A 26,681-nucleotide genomic window follows, 5' to 3' on the forward strand; every position below is an offset into this window, starting at 1 on the left:
CCTGTGCTCCCCAATTCTTGTAAGTATTTTTCAATATCATTATATATCAACATCGTCTATTTTTGCGTTTTCTTGAGAACTCCAGTAGCTTTCTTTTCTTAAAATATTTTGGAGCTCTAGAATCTGTCTTATCAAATCTCAAAGTCCTTCTCCCCTGTATCTTCATTTGTTACCCTTGAATTTTAATGACTTGCTCAAGAAATAAATCTTGTGCAATATGAGTGTTTCCTTTGTTAAAAATTTCCGTGTGCTTCCTTCTGTTATCTTGTTGTTTCATTTTGTTGCTTGGTGTCTGGAACCCTTTAGTAAGTTATCATATTGAAAATATTTTGCTGCAATATTCACTGTTATTGTGGTAAAATGTTTTTTTATTAATATGATGGTGTTTGTCCTGAAATAAAACCACAGGACTTGGTAACCGCATTTGGTCATTCAAATTCTTGCAAGAGCTCCATAACTTTTAAATATGATTTATTTGCTCTATGTTCATCTGAATTATAAAACTGCTTGGTAACTGTTAATAAAATTGCCATGTTGAATATGCCGTTTGTTATTATTGCCCCATACTCCAGCTTTAATGTGGCATGTTGTTTTAAGTAATCAATAGATGGAAATGGTTGTAATAAGCCTGGATAGCACCAAATTTATATATTGATTATCAAAAAATTATTCTATGAGCCGAGAGTCATAAGTTATGCAAATGTTCAAGCAAGCAAAATAATCATGTTGCTTACCTCAAGATCTCTTTGTTTTATATTTCATTTGTGGTGCTTTCCACCACCATATAGTTGCTAAGAAGTAGGCTCTGATTATTTTTTGAATTTGTTTAAATGTAGCGTTACATTTCAGCATGAAAAAGAGTAAAACATAGAGCAGGTGGAGCAAATGCAAGCTATGGAGAAGAATCTAATCCGGATGGCAAAAAAGAAGTTGAAAAGCTACGCGCTGAAGTCTTGAGTGCTGAAAAGAAAATGCATGGTAACTTCATTTTCCTATATAAATGGTACTTGGGACACAATCTGGTTGCTTCTTTTCTTTTTCTCGCACCTTTTCCCTCTGCTAACACTTGTACTGATGTTGTGTTCTTTAACAAAAATAGGAACGGTACCATATGCTGGTGGCTACATGAATCCTGATCCTTCATATGCACCACCTTTTCAAGGTGGCATCACCTACTCTGATGGCTACAGTCGGCTGTAATGCAGACCGGTCTTGGGCCGATGAAGGCCTAATCCCTTTGGTAATAGTACCAATGTTCCAATGCTATTGTTTGAACCGGTGAGTCAAACTGTCCCTAGCTCGGTTTGGGGAGCACCTACAATCCATCACTTGCTCGAGGTAAACTAGGAGAAGTCGCTTGAAAGCCTTGCCTTAACCCCGGATTGTTAGCTTTATGTTGTTAAAGATATCGCAGTTAATAAAGCACCATAGATTACAATATGGGCATTCCATATTTTACCCTCAAATTAGCATCTTAGTATCCATTGCACGCTAAACTGTTCAATTGAAACTATGTTTGCTTTTAGAATAGGAGAAAGATGAAAGAATTAGGTCTTCCTTACGTTTGAAGCAATTACAAGATGAATGGCATAGTAGTCTCCAACTTTTGCGCCTGTATATATGATTTTTGGATATAATATTTAATAATTCTAAGTATTTTTGTTTTATATTCTCAAACATTTAATCTAAGGGGTGATGAAATAGTTAGTTCGATCCATTGTTAATTGAACTATAATTAACTAAACCTTTAGTTGAATTGAGCTTTTTTTCTGTTAAAATGATTAACCGAATCAAACCAACTTCAATTAATTTTGTCGATTTTCTATTGAATTGTTGTTTATATAACTTTTTTTTTCTTTTGGTCCAAAGTTCATACCATTTTGAAACAATTATTGGCAAACATTACACTAAAATGGTAGTGTGCATTAAATCGAACAAAAATATGACAAACAATGTGCATTGTCATATATTAGAACAAAAACATTATAACATTACATTACAATGATAGTTGGAACGAAATTGATAGGTGTTTAATTAATATATGTTTTAGAGTTAAATTCACACTTAGTTTTAGGCTCTTTTTAAGTGAATTACTAAGTTTAATATTGGGTTTTAGTAATTAGATTTTAGATTTTAGTTAGATAGTATTATGTTTGTTTAATTTTAGTGTTAAAGTAGCCCATCAAATATTCAAAACTTGGTTTTTCTTCTTTGCTCATTGATTGGATCAGTTCTGGCACATGCAGTAACCTACATTATTGATTCAGAAAATGTGCATGGTCGAGAAAGTGATGATGGCGTCGACGACGACAACGATGGTGATGGTGATAATGACGGTGAATGAAACAATTCAAGTGGTTTTGAAATGGAATTAACAATAGATGCTATAGCTTCTAGTTTAAATTGTAAATGTTATTGTAAAATTTTTAGTATTTATATTTGGTATATAAATATTATCTCTTTTTAAAACTTTAATCCAAATATATGTAATATTTTAATTTGTTAGGTTTATGTTTTCTATGTTATGTTTATATGTAATATGAGTTATATATTCAAATACATTTTAAAATAAAATAATAAAATGTGTTAAAAGTATTAATTAAAAATAAAAATAATTTTATAATAATACAATTGTGTCAATATCTAATTACAAATATTTAATTTTATATTTAAATATTCAAATATAGTTTATATATTCTAATTAAATTTTATAAATAATTAATATTAATTACTTAGGAATATTTAAAATTAATATTATATATTAAAATATTAACAATAAGTTATAATAAATTATTTTTATATTTTTGCTAAAATATCATAATATTAACTAATTTAAACATTATTTAAATACATATTTGTTACTTTATAATATAGTGTCTAAAATGGACATTTTATTCTTCAAAAGCACTTTTTGACAGTAATACCAAACACTCAAATTTTTCAAAAGCACTTCTCAAAAGCAATAGTCAATGATTTAAAAAACTTCCATTTTCAACTTATCTTTTCTATGTCTTAACTTTCAACTTTTATATGACATCAATTATTTTAAATTATTTAATATTGAATTTAAAATAAGTTATATTTTAATTAATATATACAATTAATTCGTACATCGCAGGACTAGTTAGACATAAACTGAAAAGATATATAACACGTAATATTTTAATAATAAAACTAACAAATTATAAAAATAAAAGTAGTAAAATTTAAAATATTACAAAATATCAAATAACTAATATATTTAAAAGTATGCATTCAGCATTTAGTTATTATATGTTAATATAAATAACTTAATTATCTTTCAACAAATAAAGACATGAGATTAAACTATATAACTCCTTTAAAATATTACAATGATTTAATTCACCATTCCTAAAATATATTCATTTTTCTTTTATTTTAGTATCTAAACTCTTTTTGTTCCAATTTAATATCTAAAGTATAGTTAAATTCCCAATTTGGTATCTAAAATAAGCCCCCATTATATTTTTTAGTCCATCATTTGACTACGTTAAAAAAGTTTTTATAGCCAATTACAAAGTGCCACGTGATATTTTTATGTAAAAAAATAAATATTTTATTTTATTAAATGTATATACACTTTAGAAATATAAAAGATATAAATATAAATATAAAAAATTCAGAAACATATATATAATCTAGAAAATAACATATAAATTATAAAAATTTTATAAAAATATGATAATTAAAAAATTAGTTGAAGTTAATAATATTATCCAAAATGTAAAAAAATCAAAAACAATTTAAAAACAATTTTTTATAAAATTCTAAAACATATAATTCTAAAATTCTAAAAGGTAGTTAAATTTTCAGTTGAAATTTAAATACCATTTTAGTAAAAAATTCAATTTTATATATTATTTTGACTTTTAAAATTAATAATTATATATTTTAGAATTTTATAAAAACTATTTTAAAACCTTTTATAAATTATATATGATATTTTTATATTTTTAATCAATAATATATATATATATATATAATACTAAAAATATATATATGGCATGTTCTAATAGCACCAAGTGGTCGATCAATGCTCAGTCAACGTTAATCAACAATAGTAACGGTTGGTCAAAGTCAAAAATATTTTTTAATATTTAATTAGAATATGCCACATGTCCTTTTTATTTTTAGTATTATCTATATTATATTTATTAAAATTAATTTCTTTATAAAATTATAAAATATATCATTAGAAATTTTAAAAATCAAAATAATTTATAAAATTGAAAATACTAAAAAAATTAAAAAGGATATTTAAAATTCAAGTAACTGCGAAAATAAAACTTGAAATTTATACTTTTTAGAATTTTAGAATTTTATAAAAGAATATTTTTAAACTTTTATTAAATTACAATTTTTAAAATTTTAATTTTTTTACATTTTGTAATAATATTATTAATTTCAACTAATCTCTTTTCAATTATAGTAATTTTTGCAAATTTAATTTTATAACTTTTTTTATAATTGATATGTTTTTTTAGCTTATATATATTTTCTGAAATTTTATATATTCTTAATGTGTATATACATTTAATAAAAAATAATTTTGTTTTTAACATAAAAACGCCATGTGGTGTTTTGTGATTAGCTATAAAATTTAGAGTAAAAGTAAAATGAAGGCATATTTTCGGTACCAAACTGAAAATTTAAGTGTACTTTAAATACAAAATCAAAACAAAAATAGATATCAAAAGACAAAAACAAGTAGACTATTAAGACCAAATCATAAATTAAACCTTTTATAAAAATTATTTAGAAATATTTTTAAACAATAAATATAAACTCCATTAGAGACATTGATTATTAGATAAGCTTTTTTTTATATAAAAGAAATAAAGAATGGGATAAAAAGTAAAAGCTTTTTAACTTTTAAAAAATCTTTTTTCTCATATGAAAAGGCTAAATTTTGGTTCTTTTTTAAGCCAAAAGTACTTGTGAGACTGATATTACATTTTGAACCTTATTTGTTGTCTTCTTTATTTTTTTTCCCCTTTTTTTTCTTTTGTCTGAACCCACTTTTCCTCTGGTTCTTCTTCTTCTCTACAGGTGAGTCTCTCTTTTCTTCTACTTCTCTTTAAATGTTCATTATGCAGTAAAAAGAAAACATTAATAGCCTTTGTCTCTATATTTATAGGAGACCATCACAGGCTCCACAATCCATTCCCCTCCCATCTCCTGTCTCTTTTTTGCTTCCATTTCTTTCTTCAATTATATTTTCTCTTCAAAGATTTCAACTCTTTTCTCAGGTAAATATCTCTGCTGGCTTGTCCTTGCTTTCTCCCCTCTAAAATACTCTGTTTTTGCTTTGTTTATGAGTTTGATATTATTTATGGGTGAACTTTTTTCTGGGTTTGTTTTAAATTTCATGTTTGTTTACCCTTCGCTAAAATTCTGTGTAGTAGTAGTCTTCTTGACATCGATTTTTCGAGCAGACTTTGCTTGAGTTGGATATAACTGTTGATTTGCATGTTTGTGAGAACAAACCTATGGAATGCATCTTCCATTGGTCCTAAATTTTTACTTAAACTGCTTCTTTTTTCATTCTTTCTGAAATCTCCTATTGGGTAGTTATATGAACTCCTCTAATACTTTTTCTCTATGGAATGGGTAAAGTCAATCGATTAGATTGTTAGTTTGATGGGTTCAATTAAAAAAGTAAAAAATTCAATTGGGTTTTTTAGTTGTTCTAACTGGTTCAATATCATTTTCTAGATAATAATTCAAATCCATTTTCAGTTCAATCGATTTACAACATTTGAATCCATAATTTTATTTCAAGACACTACTCAACCTGAGTCGGTAATGTAACCCAAGTTTTTGCAAACTCGACCTGAACCAACATATGATAACAGCAAATATAAAGTTTATTTATTTGAAAAAATTGTCAACAAAACAAATTGAGTATGTCATGTCATACATAAATTAAACCCTTGGTCTGCTCCTTATTTGCCAGTATATAACAAAGAAATAATTCAATGTTAAGTACTTTATATATGCACTGATATAATAAAACTGGACCAATATTGATTAATATTATTTTGAAAATAAATAATAATATAGTCAACTTTAATCGAATGATATATATATTTATTTGTTACAGTTTTATTTGTCATACAGATAACACAATTAAGAGTTAATTAATAAAAGGGACATTAACGAATATGGAATTATCACAGTACCTCTAAATCATCATCATCATCATCATATGAATGCTCAATAAAAGAACATATGTATGTATGTATGTATAAGTAAATTGATTCAAAACACAGGTCAGTCAATTCCTCCAATGAATCCAAAATCTTAGGATCCTATCTAGATTTTGATACACATATAAAAATATATATTTGTGTGACATTTGATTTTCTTGATTGCTTTACTGGCTGAAACGAATCTGTTCGTATACACAATAGATGAGTACTTCGGCGGTTGAAGTTAGTGGTGAAAAAGTCAAAGCAATGTCGGATAAGAGATTGACAAAAATATTTTGTGATATTTGTATTAAAGAGATATTGAAAGGCAATAGGCCTGGTACACATTTCACAAAAGATGGATTGTTGAAAATAATGACCAACTTTGAGAAAGAAACGGGCAAGGCTTTTTCACAAAGACAACTTAAAAATAGGTGGAGTGCCCTAAAAAAAGAATGGAAAGCTTGGAAGAAACTTAAAGGCGAAGATACTGGTCTAGGGTGAAATCCTATAAAAAGAACAGTTGATGCATCGGATGATTGGTGGGAGAGTAGGCTAAAGGTACATTAATAATTCTGAATATTTTTGTTTTTTTTCTTATTTATGAGGTTATTGATAATTATTGTTATTAAACTATCATTTTATATGTAGGTTGTGCCTGAAGCTCAAAAATTTAGAACATCGGGCATTGATCCTGAATTCGAAGGGAAGTTGGACCAAATGTTCACGGGGATAGTTGCAACAGGTGATAAAGCATGGGCACCTTCTTCTGGTACACTCCGTAGTGATTTTTTTGAGGATGTTAACAATGAAATACTTGAAGAGAATGAAGAAGAAAATGTGAGAATTGATGTTCACATTTTAAATGATATTCACATTTCAAATGATGTTCAAATTGATGGAAACGGTCAAAAAAGAAAAAACCCTGAGATATCAAGTTCACATTTTAAAATTGGAAAAAAGAAATCCTTAAAGCAAATTGGAGGGGCTGCAAGATTGTCCAGTCAAATAGAAAAATTATGCAATGCAGCTGACAATATGAGTCAAGCTACATGTAGTTTGACTCCTGTTATGGATCCATATGGTATTCCACAAGCAGTCAAAGTGCTCGACAGCATGTCGGAAGAAGTTCCAGAAGCTAGTCCGCTATACTTTTTCGCACTTAGATTATTGCTCAACAAAGACAAGCGAATTATGTTTTTATCAATTAATCCCAAGATTAGAGCATTGTGGCTTAAGAAAGAAATGGAGGATAGTTGAAAATTTTCTAATCTTCTAGGGTTCAGAGATATCTATTATGTGACTAAACAACAATGCTAAACTAGTTTTATCAATAGTTATTTACGTTTGGTTTTTGGATATTGAATTTATGTTCTACTTATTTATGTGTAATCTAGTTTTATTAATAGTTGTTTATGTTTGGTATTTGGATATTAAATTTATGTTCTACTGATTTATACTAAATTAATTTTATCAATAGTTGTTTATATATGATTTTGGATGTTCAAATTTTTTCATAGGTGATGAGTATAGTTGAGAATTACAGCGGTGATGAAAGTGATGATGAAAGGGAAAAGAAAGAAATTTTACAACGCATTGAATGTTTTAATCGATTATTTGTTGTTGCATCTTCTTCCATGCAATTATATTACGAGAAGCATATATTGAAGCAACCATGCATGAATTCAAAACAGTCAGTGAGACACGGATCCGAGAGATCCTTGACGGTCACGAACCACGTTGTATGATTAATTTTAGGATGCCTAAAATGGTATTCACAAGTTTGTTGAGAGTTTTTGAAACAATATACAACTTGCAAACTTCAAGAAACATATCTTCTGGTGAAATGTTGGGAATTTTTTTATACATCTTGGGCACCGGTGCAAAATTTTCCCAATGTCGAGAAAGATTTCAAAGGTTTGAATTAATAATAAGTCAATAATTTGGAATTGTGCTTGAGAAAGTTTCAAGGATGGCCACTGATCTAATTGCACCCAAAGATCTTTTTTTAGCTCAATACCTGAACAAATACGTAATGATTCTAGATATATGTCGCATTTTAAGGTTAAAATTTAATTTTATATTATTATATTTTAATATTTTTGGTCGACTAAAAAGATGCACGAGACTAATTTGATTATTTGCTCAGGATTGCATAGGTGCAATTGATGGTACTCATATTGCCGCTATTCTTCCACCAAATGAAAAAATTCCCTATATTGGAAGAGAAGGTATCCTGACTCAAAATATTATGGCAGTATGTGATTTTAATATGTGTTTCACCTTTATCATAGCTGGATGGGAAGGATCGGCACATGACACTAGAATATTTCTTGATGCAATTCGAGATCCAAAATACAAATTTCCGCACCCACCAAATGGTTAGATATTTTATTTATATGTGATTTTTTAAATAATAAAATATAAGTTCTTTAATTGATAATTTTTATAAAAATAATTCTTGAATTAATTGTTTGTTATATTTTGACATGTAGGAAAATATTATCTTGTTAATTCTGGATATCTTCAAATGCAAGGTTATCTTGGACCATATAAAGGTCAGCGATATCATTTACCTGACTTTCATAGAGGTAGACCAGTATCTGGTAAAGAAGAGATATTCAATCATTCACATTCATCATTACGTAGTGTGATTGAACGAACTTTTGGTGTTTTGAAAAAAAATGGGTCATTTTAAGGGTTATGCCAAGTTATAGTTTTGAAAAACAAACGATGATCGTTGTTGCGACAATGACGATACACAATTTTATGCGAAAATATGCCGGTCGAAATGATGCAGATTTTATGTAATACGAAGATATTAATTGGGTATATGAGAATATTATTAATTCAGAAAATGCACATGGTCGAGAAAGTGATGATGATGACGACGACGACGATGATGACGATGATGATGATGGTGATGATGACGGTGAATCAAACAATTCAAGTGGTTTTGAAATGGAATTAACAAGAGATGCTATAGCATCTAGTTTAATGAATTCACTTTAAATTGTAAATGCTATTGTAAAATTTTTAGTATTTATATTTAGTATATAAATATGATCCCTTTTTGAAACTTTAATACAAATATATGTAATATTTTAATTTGTTAAGTTTATGTTTTTATGTTATATTAATATCTAAAATGAGTTATATATTCAAATACATTTTAAAATAAAATAATACAAATGTGTTAAAAGTATTAATTAAAAATAAAAATAATTTTAAAATAATACAATTGTGTCAATATCTAATTACAAATATTTAATTATTATATTTAAATATTAAAATATAGTTTATATATTATAATTAAATTTAATAAATAATTAATATTAATTAATTAGAAATATTTAAAATTAATATTATATATTGAAATATTAACAATAAGTTATAATATTTTTTATATTTTTGTTAAAATATCATAATATTAACTAATTTGAACATTATTTAAATACATATTTGTTACTTTATAATATCATGTCTAAAATGGATATTTTATTTCTCAAAAGTACTTTTTGGTAGCAATACCAAATACTCAAAATTTTCAAAAGCACTTCTCAAAAGTAATTTTCCACAACATTTTTTAAAAGCACTTTTCAAAAACATTGTCAATTTAGCCCTAAAACTATAATTTTAAAGAAATTGGGGTCCACTTTTGAACTAATTTCAAAGACTGAGCTGTTTTCCACTTTGTTTGTGTTTTCGCATCAATGCTAGCCCTCCAACAACAGTTTGGGGTCCTTCTCAGTTGTCTCTATTCATTGACTTCAACTCATTGCCTGTTAACCCCAATCCATCTACATTTTTTTCCCTGAATTTCCCGTTTGCTTGTTCATCTCTCTCTTTGATTTCTTTGTTGTAATTCCACCATGTCTGTCATCGGAGAGGCTGCTTTTTCTGCATTTTTAGAGCTGTTGTTTGGCAAGTTGGTTGACTCTGTACTCAACTTTGTGGTCGATCACAGGCAAGTCCACCAGCAACTAAAGCTGTGGCAATCCATATTACCCGAGATCAAAGCTGTGTTGAACCATGCAAAGGAGAAGCAGATCAAGGATGAGGACGAGGGTGTGAAGAATTGGTTGGACGATCTCCAAGACTTAGCTTACAATGTGGATGACATCTTGAACGAGTTCGCTTACCAGCAGTTACGTCTCAAGCTCCAAAAACTCAAGCTCAAGCCTGCACTAGTAAGGTACAGAAACTCATTCCTACCTGTTGTACTGGTGCTAATTTCTCTCCAACCTCTTTTCAATTCAATACTAAGATGATTTCAAAGATAAAAAAAATCACCGGTAGACTGAATAGTTTGAACACTTGAAGAAGTAATTTAGGGTTGAGTGAGATCATGTCTCAATGCGCAACTTCCAAGGAAAGAAACCCAAGTTGCAACCAACTTCCTTGATGGATGGAGCTGTGGAGTATGTTGGTAGAGCCAATGAGAAGCAAGAAATGCTTGAGTTGCTCAAAATTAACAACTCGGATGGAGTTTGCGTCCTTCCATCGTTGGCATGGGAGGGATGGGGAAAACAACTCTTGCTTAACTTGTTTATAATGATCCCAGCATTAAGGAGTCTTTTGATCACACAGCCTGGGTATGTGTTTCTGATGAATTTGATGCAGTTAATATAACTAAGACAATTTTACAGTCCATCACCTCTGAGCCATGAGCTTACAATGACCTGAATTTACTTCAAGTCAAGTTGAAGGAGAAGTTGTCAGGAAAAAGGTTCTTGCTGGTTTTAGATGACATTTGGAACAAGAGTTCCACTGATTGGACCATCTTACGTGCTCCTTTTGGAGCAGGAACCAGGATTATTGTAACAATTAGACTCAAAAAGGTTTAATCTAATGTGGATTCGGTGAAAGCTTTTTACTTGGATAAACTCTCCCATCCTGATTGTTTATTCATATTTGCTCAGCATGCATTGAAAGCAAGAAACTTTGATGGGCATCTCCAATTTAAAGAAGTTGGAGAGAGCATAGTGAAAAAATGCAACGGCTTACGTTTGGCAGCAAAAGCCATTGGAAGCTTATTACGCACAGTTAAGGATCATAGTGAATGGGAAAAAATATATGAGAGCGAGATATGGAACTTACCAGAGATCTATGTGGCATAATTTCTGCTTTGCGATTAAGCTATCATTATCTTCCTCCGCATCTGAAACGATGCTTTGCATACTACTCCATATTTCCCAAAGATTATGAATTCAAAGAAGAAGAAATTATCTTATTGTGGAGAGCAGAAGGTTTCCAGCAACCAAAAGCTAAAAGTCAAGCCAAAGGTCTTGGCAACCAATATTTTCAAGACCTAATAATGTCAATGTCATTTTTCCAAATATCTAGTAAAGATAAATCTCGTTTCGTGATACATGATCATATGAATGATTTAGCTCAATTAGTTGCAGGAGAAATATGTTGTAGACTGGAGGGGGAAAAGCAACAAAAGTTTTCGCATCGTTTTTGTCACTCTGCTTATGTTAGCGATGATCGGTATCACATTGTAAAGAAGTTTGAAGCATTTTATCAAATGACTTCTTTACGTACTTTCTTACCTTTACCCTTACCCTTACCCTTATTGATTCCAAGATATGATGAGTTCTATTTATCTAATGTTGTCTTAGATGATTTGTTGCCTGGGCTTAGCTACTTAAGGGTTCTTTCTTTGAGTGGGTATGAGATCTATGATTTGACTAACCTTTTTAAAAATTTATAAATTTTTCTAGCACCAAAATCAATTGTTTACATGATTCTTTGTGTAGTCTTTATCATTTGGAGACTCTAATATTAAGAAATTGTTCAAAGCGCAAAAATTTACCCTCGAAGATCGGACACCTTGTCAGTTTGCATTTTCTTGATATTAGAGGTGCGGATTCAATAGAAAGGATGCCCTCTGGATTTGATCAGCTAACCAAGCTTCAAACATTATCTAATTTTGTTATAGGGAAATGTGATGGACATCTTATTAGAGAATTGTAAATTTTGTCAAACCTTGGAGGTAATTTTTGTCTTTCTGAGTTGGAGAATGTTAATGGTCGAGATGCGAGGGAAGTTAAGTTAAATGAGAAGCCAGGGATTGATGGGTTAGAACTACATTAGAGCATAGACTTAGAGAACTATACAAGGAAAAAAGAAGTTGAAGAGTGGGTGTTGGATTTTCTTTGTCCTTAGAAAAAGCTTGAGCAACTCATTACTGAGAATTACGGTGGTCCGAAATTCGCGTCTTGGATAGATGATTCTTCCTTCAAGAATTTGTTGTCTTTGAAGCTTCGTAACTGTAAAAATTGCAAATCACTACCATCAGTTGGAAGGTTACCATTGTTAAAATATCTTTCAATTATTGGTTTCCATGAGGTACAAAAGATTGGTGTTGAGTTCTTTGGAGAAAATGAATTGAAGCCATTTGCATCATTAGAGATTCTGTCTTTTGTGAGTCTTCTAAACTGGAAAGAGTGGGACACTTGTGAAGGAGACGAGAAGATTATATTAAATTATTTAAATATATTATTAACTTTCCATTTATCACGTGATATTTTATGGTAAGTTATTTTACAAAAACAAACTATTTTTCATAAAATAAATACAAAAAGAATATTTTTGAAAAACTATTTTTAATAGAAGAAACGAAACCTTCTTTCGGGCAAAATACCAAAAAAAGCCACTTTTTTAAATTTATCGAAATGGGCCCGGTATTTTATTATTTATCCAAATGGGCCCTTTTCCCCTAAATCATGTCCACGTCAGCGCGATGTCAAGGGATGTGTCAGCAAATCGCATCCACATCAGCGCGATTTGCTGACGTGGCAGCAAATCGCGTCCACGTCAGCGCGCTTTGTGGCCATGTCAGCAAAGCGCGCTGACATAGAGGCGATTTGCTACCACGTAGCGCGCTCCTAGGGACTCGATTTTGTCGTGTTTCCCACGTTAGGGTTTTTAAGATTTTTAGGGTTTTTGGAGAAAAAAGTAAACAAATAAGGGATTAGGGTTAGGGTTTCATAATTAAATTAATTAAAATTTAGTTAAAATTGGATTACGTTTCGTGTTTATGAGTTTTTAAGATAAAATCAAAGCAGGATGATTTATCAAAAGGATTTTTGAAGTCACTCCCACGTGTACGCGCTTTTGCTACAGTAGATCCTAGAAAAATAATTTTGAGTTAACGTTTCTAAGCAAATAGTTTAAAAAAAGCTTCAAGCAGGATGCTTTATGAGAAGAATTTGTGAAATCGCGCCCTCGTGGACACGCTTTTGCTACAGTTGGTCCTGGAAGAAATAATTTCGAGTTGACGTTTTTGAGCAAATAGTTTAAAAAACGCTTCAAGCAGGATGCTTTATGAGAAGAATTTGTGAAATCGCGCCCATGTGGACGCACTTTTGCTACAGTAGGTCCTGAAAAAATAATTTCGAGTTAACGTTTTTGAGCAAATAGTATAAAAACGCTGCAAGTAGGATGCTATTTTAGAAGAATTTGTGAAATCACGCCCTCGTGGACGCGCTTTTGCTACAGTAGGTTCTGGAAAAATAATTTCGACTTGACATTTCTGAGCAAATAGTATAAAATCGCTTCTAGCAGGATGCTTTATGAGAAGAATTTGTGAAATCGCGCCCACATGGACACACTTTTGCTACAGTAGCATGTTTGGGTTGATGCTATAAATAAGGCAAAAAATGTTCTCAGAATGCATAAGTCACAGTAGAAACAATTCAGAGAAGCTAAGAAGGTTAGAGTTTCAAATATGAGTGAACATATTAGTGCTGTTATTTACTATAATGGTGAGGTTTGCCACACCAAGAATGGTGTTGTTTTTTTGTCGGAGAATACGGTGCGACTGATTTTTAACCAGAACATATATTTGATAGAACTTCGTAAAAGAATTACGCGTAAAATTTTCAGAATGACGCCAATGAAAGTTCTGTCTATTACGTATCGATTTTGTTCTTTTGTTGATCCGGTGACATATGACTCGTTCGAATAAAAGGTGCTCGTAGCTTAGAGGCAATGGTGTAGACTTATCTTGCTAGTGGAGCGCCTTATATTGAGTTATATGTACAATTTACATTGCCAAATGATGTACTTGCGACCGGTGTTTGAGATGTATACATGTCCCTGGCCGACATTCGGTTAGCGGGTTACAAAATACAGAAAGCCTATGTTTGGTAGCGGTGTTGAATGCACATCCCCTACAAGACACTCTGTCAGTAGATGGGACATGTATGTCGGTGGCTTGATGTTTGATGCTGGAAATACGTATTGGGGAACGACATCAAGTCCTAGTGGTTGGCAATCTACATTTAATTGGAGACGTTATGAAATGCCCAGAAGAAGGGATGATGTACTCCCTATGACGTCAACCTGTGAGGGGATCTCATACGCTGCAGATGATTGTGGGTTAGAAGATGACTCTGATGTGGATCCACCTCGAGAGCCCGGCCCGATGGTGCAGAAGTTGGCTTATTTTCTGAATAGGAGTCTATTCCAACAGAACCTGAAGATACTGAAAGGAGTTCAAATGAAGAAGAAAATCCACGATTCAGAGTATACTCACCTCCAGCCCACATGCATAATGTCGATCTGTCTGCAAATGATGCATTAGAGTTTTCAGATCTACTACACCGGTTGTGTGATCGTACAAGTTCAGGGCTAGATTCGGGTGAATTTGAAATTGATAATCAGTTTACCAACAATGATAGTTTTATTGGTGCCTTGAAACAACATAGCACCAAAAACGGCATTAACTACCACGTCGTTAAATCTAAATCTGATAAGTTTGAGGCGAAGTGTGTGGTGCAAGTTGGCACATGTTCATGGAAAATCTACGCTTCGTTAAGGAAAAGGACAGGGTTGTGGGAGATTAAAAAGTACAAAAGTCCACATATATGTGCTGCAGGTACAATATTGACGGTTTCTGAATAATACTTTTATTATTTAATGTTGCATTATTTAATACTCCATTTATACGTGTTTCACAAGATCATCCCAAGATGGATTCAGCTATGTTAGCTAGCTTGATACTGCCCACGGTAAAAATAGATCCCAAGACTTCAGTGCCGGTGCTAATTGCCAATATCCGTAGCCAAATGGGGTACACGCCCTCTTACCACAAGGCTTGGATAGTTAAGTAAAAGGCGTTGGAGAAGATGCATAGTGGGTGGGACGCCTCATATAATGAAATATGGCAGTGGTGTCAAGTTCTAGAGAGATACGTTTCAGGTGCCATTACAGACCTTGAAACGGAATATGCGTACTACAACGGCCGATTGCTACGTGGATACCGAGTGTTCAAATGCCTATTTTGGACCTTTAAGCAATACCGAAACGTATTTCCATACTGCAAGCCAGACGGTACCTTTATGTTTGGTAGGTATACTCATCGACTATTGCTTGCAATGGCACGGGATGACGGTGGGAGAATTCTTCCAATTGCGTTTGCAATAACACCAGGAGAGTCGTCTGATGACTGAGATTTCTTTCTCTCTAGGTTAAGGAGGCATGTGTGCCCCCAACCTGATATCTGTGTTATTTTAAATCGGGGCGCCGGTATACTAGCTACATTTGATCGACAGGGAAGCTTATGGCAGCACACATACCATTGATATTGCCTAAGACACGTTGCTTCCAACTACTACAGGCAATATCCATCTAAGAGTGAACGACGACAAGTGACCAACATGAGTATTTAGTCTATATCTGTGTTATTTCGTTTGTCAATTTGAATTAGTTTTATTGGTAGAAGTGGTATATAATATTCGCTATGAACTTATATTGGCAGGGTATGAAATAAATAAAGATCGTTTTCACAAGATGTTGGCAATTTTACGTTCAATTAACGGAGAAGAGGCAGACTACCTTTGTAACATATGTTTCGAACAGTAGGCACAAGCATACAACGGCGGCCTACAATATGACCATATGACGTCAAACCTGGCTGAATGCATAAATTCTGTTCTTAAAGGAACGCGTCATCTACCGATAACATCGGTTGTGCGAGAGACATATTTTAGTTTGGCGGCACTATTTCCAAAGCGAGCAGCAAGTTATGTAGGCCAGATGCAGTGAGGCCATGTAGGGTACAGTAAAATAGTTCAAGAAATTAACAAGGCCAAGGCGCGGGCAAACACCATGCACACAGTGTGTCACGATCGAGACAACTTATGGTTTTGCGTGAGAGAGTTTGACAGACCGCACCAAGGTGTTGTTGGCGGGCAATATCGTGTACACTTGCTAAATAAGACTTGCGACTGTGGGATGTTTGATGCACTTCGTTATCCATGTGCTCATGTTATTGCAGCTTGCCAGAATCTCTGTCTGGACCCGATGAGTTATGTGGACGAAGTGTACAAATTAGAAAACATATACAACGTCTGGAGACATGTTTTTACACCGGTCCCAGATGAACGTAAGTGGCCGCCCGTATTTCTTGCTCCTTTTAAGCTATTACCGGATAGAGAATTACGTCGCAAACCAAAGGGTCGACCTTGCTCGACTAGAATACGTAACAATATAAATATCCGAGAAACAGCCAGTCAACAGAAGTTGTGCAGATGGTGTAGGAATCTAGGCCATACAAGTCGATCATGCCCTAATCGCAATAGTTGAATGTAATTGTAAAAAAATTACATTTTTTCAATTATTAATTGATAATTGTATTAATTGTTAGTAAAATTATCAAATTATATCAAATTATTAGTTGTTACTACCAGTCAAAACATTTTTTCTAATCTAACATTATGTGAATGTGAAATTAGTAACTGATAATTGTATTAATGGTTAGTAAAATTACCAAATTATATTTAAGTTAAGGGTTAGGGTTTTTAAGTTAAGTGTTAGGGTTTTTTATTTAAGGGTTACGGTTTTAAAGTTAAGGGTTTAGGGTTCTTAATTTAAGTGTTACGATTTTAAAGTTAAGGGTTTAGGGTTTTTAAGTTAAGGGTTAGGGTTTTAAGTTAAGGGGTTATGTAATAGCCCGATTTTAGGCCTAGTCGGAACAGTGGTTTCGGGACCACAAAACCGACGAGAAAAAAAAAATGTAATGGCCTGAATTTTCAGAGGTGTCGGAACGGTAATTCGAGATCACTAAATTCGACAAATGGGTAGAAAATATTATTAATTTAGTAAGTATAAGTTAAATGTGAAGTTAGGAAAATTTTTGAAATAGTGAATAGTGCACTAGAAATAAATATTAAAATAATTAGAATCAAAATGAGGTATCAAGACCTCGGGGATTTTAAACCGAGCCATAAATATTTTTATAAATATTTGTGGAGTGCTAAAAAGTTAGTATTAAAGTTTCGTTAAGAAATTTTAAAGTTCCGATAATTAATTGAACAAAAAGGACTAAATTGTAACAAATGCAAAATTTTGGGAAATGATTAAATAGCTTAAATGATAAAAGGAAGAGGGCTTAAAAGGCAAATAGACCCAAGGTCTATTTGGGCTGGACGGCAAAGGCATGAAATCAACAAGAAAGTAAGAAGAATTAAGGGCAAAATTGGAATATTGCAAAATTTGCTTAATAAAGTTAGGACCAAAGTGGAATTATCTAGATTTCTCTTCATTTTTTTGAATTATCATAAGCTAAAACACGATGGAAGGGCTTATTCAAGCTGGTTCTTCATATTTTTATTACAAGTAAGTTCAATTCTTGACTATTTCTTGAAATTTTTGTATTTTTATGACTTTTACAACTAGGCTCACTTGTTAAATTCATTAGTTTTTGATTTTATGAAAGAAGTTGAAAGTTGATATAAATATGTGCTGGAATTATATGATGATTTAGCATGAAATTAGAGCTTTAAATTGTTCATATGCTGATTTTATTGAAAGAATTGAATAGAAAGTGAATGTTTGGGTCCTAATAGTAAAAGAGTTTGAAGATAGAGTTATATGTGGAAATTCTGAATTTCAATAGTTGTGTAACAACTTATAATGTCTAGGTAAAGTATTAATTGAGAAAATTAGATTAATTGAGGGGTTAATTGAGAAAGGACCAAATTGTATAAACTGTGAAATTTGAGGCAAAATGGAAATCAACATTTTGCACTAAAACAGTTTTGGACAGCAGCAGTAGTCTAACTTTGAAATATCACCAAAAATTTTAGAGATTGAATTAAATTTTAGAGATTGAATTAGAGGATGAATAAAATATGAAACTAAAGTTTATTGAGTCTAGTTTCTTATAAAAGAAACGGTGTGAGCAATGGAATTGTAAATCATGAGATATAATAGATTTTGTGAGACAAGGTCGGAATGAATTCGGGTTCCCCTGTTCTGATTTTTGAAAATCATTAAAAATTGTACAAAAAATATTATGAGTTATAATTTATATGGTTAGAATTCTTAATGAGTCTATTTTTAGAAGAAACAAACGAAAACATCATCCGAATTCTGTACAATGAGATAATTAATTTTAGTGAAGAGTGGTCGAACTGTCGACAATGAAATAGGGAAATTTTAAAGAATAAACTGTACTATTTGGCTGAACCAGAAATTCTGAAAATTTCATGGTATGAAGATATGTGAGTCTAGTTTCAGGGAAAATTAACAGATCTTAATTTGGAGCTCTATAGCTCCGGATAAAAATAATTTAGTGACTCTGACTCGGATAAACAGTTTTGAATATACATGTGAGTGAATAGTGAAATTATAGCTAATGTTGTTTAAGTGTGCTATACACATTAAGGATGTGGAATGGAGAGGAGGAGGAGGAGGAAAATTGGGAAATATATGAATGATTTGTGTAAAATTGGTCATATGCTTGATTTTAATTGATAAATGATGGAATAGAAATGATGCTTATATTTGTGCATTATTGGTCATGGTTTAAGCTCATGAGTGAAAATAAAATTTTCATAGTATGTGTGTATGGTATATTCGATATATGATTTGGCATGAAATAATGTCATGAATGGTTTATGAATTAACACATGTTGGTAAGCCTGATACATGAATAAATGTTGTGCTCATCCATGCTTATAATGCTTATGCTATACGTGTATTTGGCTAACATATTTGGTGTATATGCTTAGGCTTTGGCCAAGTAGTGACTAGATTATGCCACGTTAAATTTATAAGTTATGCATTGAAATGGTTTATCGTGTGGTTAGTTCCAAAAAGAGTTATGTTTAAATACACTAGCTTGCGACTATGGTTGAATGATGTGTTTATATCTTGAGTGATGTGCATAGAAAACGAGTGTGGAAAGATAATGAAAAGTAAGTTCATATGGCTGAATTTTTATGATTAATTGTTAATGTGGAAATGATATATTGTATAAATTTTCGTATATTGTTACTGAATTATGATTATGGTAAAAATGAGAAGAAGATGAGATTGTTAGTTCAAATTAAGGGATATGCAGGATTGAGTACACATGTTTGGCAACCAACGACGAATTGACGGATAAGTCCATGGTGGATCCATGGCAAAGTGTGAAAAGTAGGTATGGTGTTTCAGTGAAGAAAACCATACTGAGTTGTGAAAAGTAGGTATGGTATTTCCGTGAAGAAAACCATACTGTTAAAAGTAGGTATGGTGTTTCGGTAAAGAAAACCATACTGAGTTGTTAAAAGTAGGTATGATGTATCGGTAAAGAAAACCATACTGAGTTGTGAAAAGTAGGTATGGTATTTCGGTGAAGAAAACCATACTGAGTTGTGAAAAGTAGGTATGGTATTTCCGTGAAGAAAACCATACTGAGTTATAGCAATGTGAAATATTCAAGCAAATCGTGGCACCAAGCAAACGATGTACTCAAATCTGTAAGACGATCCTTAATTTGACAAGTATTTGTAGTACGATTGAAGCTAAATGTTAGAATATAAGTTGACATCTGATATTGAGTTAGATTGGATAAATTCATTATTTGAGATTGTGGTTGGCAGGAAATGTTATATTATATATATTATAAAGAATTATAAAAGCATGTTAATAATTTTGAAAGTTTTAATTTAGATGAAATTTTATAACTCGGTTAAATACGTCTACAAGTGTATGTGTTTTGGTAATGCCTCGTACCCTATTCTGGTGTTGGATACGGGTAAGGGGTGTTACAGGTTAGGGTTTTTAAGTTAAGGGGTTAGGGTTTTTAAGTTAAGCGTTAGGGTTTTTAAGTTAAGGGTTAGAGTTTTTAGGTTAAGGGTTTATGGTTTTTAAGTTAAGGTTTAGGGTTTTTAAGTTAAGGGTTTAGGGTTTTTAAGTTAAGGGGTTAAGGTTTTTAAGTTAAAGGTTTAGGGTTTTTAAGTTAAGGGTTTAGGGGTTTTAGGTTAAGGGTTACTGTTTTAAATTTAAGGGTTTAGGGTTTTAAATTTAAGGGTTTAAAGTTTTAAGTTAAGGGTTAGGGTTTTAAGTTAAGGGTTTAGAGTTTTTAATTTAAGGGTTTAAGATTTTTAAGTTAATGAGTTAGGTTTTTAGGTTACGGGTTTATGATTTTTAAGTTAAGGGTTTAGGGTTTTTAATTTAAGGGGTAGGAGTTTTAAGTTAAGGTTTAGGGTTAGGGTTTTTAGGTTAAGGGTTTAAGGTTTGTCAATTAAATTATGCATTTAATTATAAATTATAAATTTTTAATAAATTAGTTTAGGGTTTTTAAGTAATAACTCAAAAAATTTCTATTTTATTATATCAAATAATATCAAAATATTCAAAATATTTGTACAAATAAATTTAAATACAAAAATCAATCTCCGTGCCTGCCGGATTCAGTGCCACATGGAGGCCGTCAACGGTTATGCACTGGATTCCTTCTTTGTCCAGCTTTTGTCGGCGGTTGTGGTTCTTCCAGTAGGGCATCTGGTTGTCAGAGTTGGGACGATGAGCCACCTTGATAAAATAGTGAATGTGGAGGTGTTTGTATCACCAACGGCGACGGTGTTTGAAACCCATACAGTGGTAGGGATTGTTAAAAAGAAGAGCTCCCTAACGGCCCCTCTTGCGATCCCTCGTGTGTCGCTGGCCTATACATTGGCGGTCCACTCAGCGTAACAGGAAATGGAGCTGAACTGGGCCATTGGGTCCAACCTGCCATAGGACTCGGAAAAGGAAACATATAAGGGTTAGGATACATAAAAGGGCTAAGAAACGCACCTGGCATCATCTGAAAAAGCGGTTGCGTGGGTATCATCGGTTGAACTGCTGAGTCGGGTGACTGTGTCAGTACTCTCGTTGGGCCTGGTGATTGAATGACCGCTGATGATGGGCTGGGTGAATGTCTGGGCCTCGTTGAGGGGCCAGCATCGTCGTCCTGTCGTATTGGATTTAAAGGCCCATGTCTTTCCCTTTGGACACGTAATTGCCGCTGCCTCTCCTCTGGCAACAGTAAATACGGCTTCCCATGGATCCTAAACCATGGCATGTATTCCGGCACGCACGGTAACTCTGGAACAATGATCGGTTCCCTAGTAGGTATATAATCATACAGATCTTCCCACATTTGGATGTACTCGGACCAGAATCTCGGCCAATCCGTATTCAATTGCCGAAGGTTGATTTTGTGGTGATCGTCAAACACCTCAGGTTCTACAGGAATCGATTGTTTACATCCAAATTGCCATAACACCCTGTCTGACTAGTGCATCTCCACGGTCGCGTAGTTGATCAACGCGACTTTCGCGTGCCAAGCGTTTGGATTTTGTAAGAACTCATCCGAAATTACTGCCTGAATGTCGAATCCTCGTATGGTGTCCATTGAAACTATATGAACATGATAGAAATATTAGTTATATACATAATACTAAATACCAATAAGCTAGCTAATGATGGAAATATCAATTTTATTTAATACTTATATGTGCTTCCGACTGTTGGTCTAATAGAAGCTGTATATCTTCAAGAGAGGTAGGTAATTGAGCATGACTTGCCGGATGGTTCCACCTAATTAAATAAATTTTTAGCATACTTTTATTTTTAAAAATCTACATAATAATTGTAAAATCTAATATAAAATTTACCTCGTTATGAGTGGGAATGTATATGGGTGGTCCACTCGAAGACGTAGAAATGAAAAGCGAAACCGTGCCCATGACTGCAGTAGTGATAGGCAACCTCCGATTTTTGCTTTCCTTGGTCGCGTCGCCTCGCACATCTCTCGATATAACGTTGCCAAGACGGCAGGCCCCCAACTCAATTCACTAGCTACTCTAAAATCAACGAGTTTCAGCAGCAATCTTAGATGTACGCGGCTCCGTGACGAGTCCGGCATCAGATAACCTCTAATTAACTGAATAATGTATGTCCGAGCATATCAGATTCTTTCTATTTCGGTTGAATCTTCATCCGGATCTGGGAATGTGTCTCGTAACCAGCCCATCTCGATCTTACATCTGTCTATTTTCTCCGGAATAGCGCCCAAAAGCTCGTAGCACACCGCTCCCTAATCGCTAGATTGGGCAAACTCGGTGACTGGGTACCCGTCCACCGGCAATCCCAATTGCAGACTGACATCTTCCAAAGTGATAGTGCACTCTCCACATGGAAGATGGAATGTGTGCGTCTCGGGTCTCCACCTCTCGATCAACGCACTAATTAGTTTCGGGTCCACCTTGCATCCCTACCTCACCGCCACGCGTGCCAAAACCCGCTTCCATGAGTAGTTCTCTACCAACGGTGATGGATGAGCATGCATATTCCGGATATTGCATTCCAATATTCGATCTACAGACTTTTATAACAAATAATAAAGTAATAATTATCTAAAAATGCATAAATAAAAAATTCTTAAATAATATTTAAAAATTAAATTTAACGCTTACCATTTTCATTTGTTCCACCAATATGTGCTGCTTATCAAGACGAGTCAATTCTCTGGTCATTGCTGAAATCGTACAAATTTTTACGGTTTAAAAAAATTTAAAAAAATATTTTTTTTAAAAATTATTTAAAAATAGGGATTTAAGAGGAATTTAAGAGGAACTTGAGAGTAAATTGAGATTAAATATAGATTTCAGATAAATTTGGAAGGAATTTGAGAGCAAATTGAGAGGAAATTTAGAGGAAATTGAGAGGAAATTGAGAGGAAATTTGAGAGAGGATTAGTTTGTGAAAAAAAAGGGTGGAGTATTTATAATTTTTTTTGGACTGTTGGGGGGGCAACGGTCAAAAAAATGACCATTGCACTGTTCACGCGCGGGGCAAATCGCGTCCCCAGGAGCGCGCTACGTGGCAACAAATCGCGTCCACGTCAGCGCGCTTTGTTGACGTGGCCACAAAGCATGCTGATATGGACGCGATTTACTGCCACGTTAGCTAACCGCGCTGACGTGGACGCGATTTGCTGACACGTCCCCTGACATCGCGCTGACGTGGACGCAATTTAAAGGAAAATGGTCCATCCGGTAAATAATAAAATACCAGACTCATTTCGATAAATTTAAAAAAAAAGTAGCTTTTAATGGTAAATTACCCCTTCTTTCAATTAAAATTTTAACAATAATAAAAGAAAATTCATAATATTTTTTTATCACACTTTTCAAAAATAAATTTCCATTTATCAATGGCAACAAGAGTCCTTAATTAATGGTAATATTGTTAAGAAGTAAAATTACAGTATTGTCCATTTCCTCCCAACGTTTTCAAAAAATTTTGTCCGTACTTGTATTATATCTTTCCCATTTTGCAGCTTTAATTCAAACTTTTTAACTCTCTCTCTCTCTCTCTGCAGCTTCATCGCTCAAAACAATTTTCTGGGTAAATTTGGTTTTCTCTCTTCTCTCTCTTCTTGATTCCTTTTCCATTTCTTCATTTGCCTTGCATTTCAGTTTGAGTACTCAAAGATTTCTCATGCCTCAGATTTCCTCATTTCTTTCCTAAGGTAACGTACTAACTTTTTCTTAAGTCAAAGGAAGTTTGATATTTTGATCCTTTTATGAACACAAGGTTGCATAGTTTAGTAAGTTCATACTGTAACATTTCATCACCTAGCTTGTGGTCAAGAAATTTTAAGTAATGAGAGGTCCAATTGTTCTTTTTCAGTTTTGATTATTTCCCTAGTATTGCAACAACTCGTAAAACCCGGGTTGAAGATGCTTTTTTCTTTTTTGTTTTTTCCCCCAAAGATTCAAGTCACCAAAATTTTCTATCATAAACATTGCTGGCTTGAGATGATGATGTGTGTGTTTAATGCCCAATTCATAGCCGTATTACTAAAATTTGAGTGAGTACTGGATGTAATTATGTTTTTGGTTAATTTTTTTGTGTATATATTTGGAGGATTTTAAACAAGTGCTATCTCCGTACATAAATTGAGATATACATCAAACACGAGTATCACATCCAGATGCTTAAAAAATTTGAAGAGTTTGCATAGATTGTGAAATAATAGAGTATTCTTCAAAGGTGATGGACCAATTCTTTTTGACCTTCTGAGTTTTTTAATTATATTTATTGTTTATTTGCATCTGCCATTCTTACAGAATCCTTCATTGTTCCTTACACTCTGCAGGTCACAAGTTTTTCACTAATTTATATCTTTTCATTTACAAACTCTGCAACTTTTAAGTGCCAAAATGCCTAGATCAAGGTGAGAATCTAATCTGCTGTGTATTAATGGATATCCTTGTCATAGTTTTAGTTCTTGGATATTAATCTTGTATTAGTTCAACCATGGTTTTTTTCTGTTTTAGCTATTAAAACTAGTACCTGTTTATGGTTTGTAATGCCATTTTCGGATATATAATTACACATTTGAGCAGAACTAGGGAATTAACCTAGCTAGTTTATGTAGTCACCTTTAAGAGATGATGGTTACCAGATTTTAACTTCGAATCCCAATATCTACAAGTGTACCAGCAAAATATGCATTTGAGCATAAATATCTTGCCTAAGGATTTCATCAAATTTTATTTAATTTTGCATGTGATTATCCGGTTTCTCTTTTTAGTAGGGGCTCAAAAGTGCCACAAAGGCAATCTCCTCGAGGATCAAGTTCTGATTCATATCCTCTGCGTCATCGAGCAATTACCGATAGTAGTAGTCCCAAGCTCAGAGAATGCCGTTCCCGAAGTGGTACTCCCCAATCAGGTCCACTAAATCAGAAGAAACTTGGCACTCGCATTGCAGATTTAGAAACTCAACTAGGGCATGCACAGCAAGAGCTGAAGATTTTGAAGCACCAGTTGGATTCGGCAGAAGCTGCAAAGAAAGAAGCTCAAGAACAATTGGAAAAGAAGACCAAGAAGCCAAAAGCTCCCCAAAAAACTCATGATTCTAAGAAAACACACAGCTGCAGCCTCAGAGATGAATTTCCCGAAGATAATCGACGAGAAACGGATGTCTTTGAAGTCCCAATGGAAAAAGTAGCAATGGAACCTAAGCTGGAAGTTGACACAACAGATGCAATAGAAACCTCAATTGATCCAACAACAGCATTGGAGCCAGAGAAACCACCTTCGAATGACTTGGCTTTGAAAGATGATGAGATCAATGTGCTAAAATCCAAGCTAGCGGAGAAAGAAAATGAGGTTATTGCGTATGCTCAAGAAAATGAGGACCTGAAAAACCAGTTGAATGAAGTGACAACAAATATATCAACTGCTAAAGCCAAGAAAGCAGAAATGAGCTTAAGTTTGAGACTAGTTAAACAAGAGCTAGAAGCAAGTAAAAAATTGGCAGCTCAATTGACGGAAAAACTCCGATCCGTGGAAGGGCGAAGGGAAGCACTGGAAGAAGAGATGAAGAAGCTAAGGGTACAAACAGAACAATGGAGAAAAGCAGCAGATGCTGCTACAGCTATTCTTTGTGGAGGTGAGGAAACAAATGGGAGGCTCTCCAACAGATGTAGCTCTATGGATAATATTCATTTCGGTGGTGTGTACACAGGTTATGTTGGATCACTTGGCTTGGATGATGATGATGGTGATGGTGATGGTTTCCGAACTGAAAAACGAAAGGGCTCCGGGATCAAAATGTTTGGAGACTTGTGGAAAAAGAAAGGTCAGAAATGAAAGTGAGTCTCTGTGATATTCAGGGAATGGTATTTTTAGCTGTTCATGTATAATAGCTGAGGTCAAATGTTTGAATTGTTGGCCATCTGATCCTTAGTAGGTAGTATGGTTCTACAGTGTTATGTTTAAACCATTAATAAGGTGTAGTGTTATTTATATGATTAGGTATGGGTTCATATGTAATGCGGCCATTCCTTTAAGCCATGTGCAAAAAGCAAGGGTTGCCCATTCCTTGAAACCCTGTGTAGAAAACTAGGGTCTGGGGCTGAACAAAAATGAAAAGAAATTGATGACAACAAAATTGGTTCCAATAGTAGTATTGGTTGGATTTAGCCTTTTCAACTCATGGAAATTATATCCCTCTTTTTTGCCATCTTTTATCAACTTATCAATAGCATCTATTTTTCCATTTAATGGATCGAAATAAATAAATAAATAAATAAATTGCAAATTGAAGTGGAGTACTACCTATATGAATATTAACTATATACTACCAAAATAAGATGCTATTATTATTTGATGCATTTGCTTTCGGAAG

At 33.1% G+C, this 26,681-nt stretch overlaps 1 protein-coding gene and 1 long non-coding RNA gene across 6 annotated transcripts; both read left to right on the plus strand.

Moving 5' to 3' along the window:
- The first annotated feature begins 4,954 nt into the window (after positions 1 to 4,954).
- On the plus strand, positions 4,955 to 7,578 carry LOC105766274 (uncharacterized). The gene is made up of 4 exons (XR_008195895.1): positions 4,955 to 5,070; positions 5,159 to 5,270; positions 6,435 to 6,773; positions 6,864 to 7,578. It is a non-coding gene; the product is annotated as an uncharacterized LOC105766274 (long non-coding RNA).
- A 2,422-nt stretch (positions 7,579 to 10,000) lies between these two features.
- LOC105766272 (interactor of constitutive active ROPs 4) lies at positions 10,001 to 26,475 on the plus strand. Of its 5 annotated transcripts, XM_052631872.1 has the most exons (4): positions 10,001 to 10,407; positions 23,863 to 24,012; positions 24,643 to 24,720; positions 25,081 to 26,475. In XM_052631872.1, the coding sequence occupies exons 3-4, from the start codon at positions 24,707 to 24,709 to the stop codon at positions 26,141 to 26,143; spliced, it is 1,077 nt and encodes a 358-aa protein (XP_052487832.1). In that variant the 5' UTR covers positions 10,001 to 10,407; positions 23,863 to 24,012; positions 24,643 to 24,706; the 3' UTR covers positions 26,144 to 26,475. The 5 variants fall into 5 exon arrangements, with proteins under 5 accessions (XP_052487832.1, XP_012441114.2, XP_012441116.2 ...); XM_012585660.2 differs by lacking the exon at positions 10,001 to 10,407 and having other exon boundaries at positions 23,796 to 24,012; XM_012585662.2 differs by lacking the exon at positions 10,001 to 10,407 and having other exon boundaries at positions 23,798 to 24,012; positions 25,084 to 26,475.
- Positions 26,476 to 26,681: the final 206 nt, after the last annotated feature.

The sequence above is a fragment of the Gossypium raimondii genome, chromosome 5, assembly GCF_025698545.1.
Source record: "Gossypium raimondii isolate GPD5lz chromosome 5, ASM2569854v1, whole genome shotgun sequence".
Taxonomy (NCBI): domain Eukaryota; kingdom Viridiplantae; phylum Streptophyta; class Magnoliopsida; order Malvales; family Malvaceae; genus Gossypium; species Gossypium raimondii.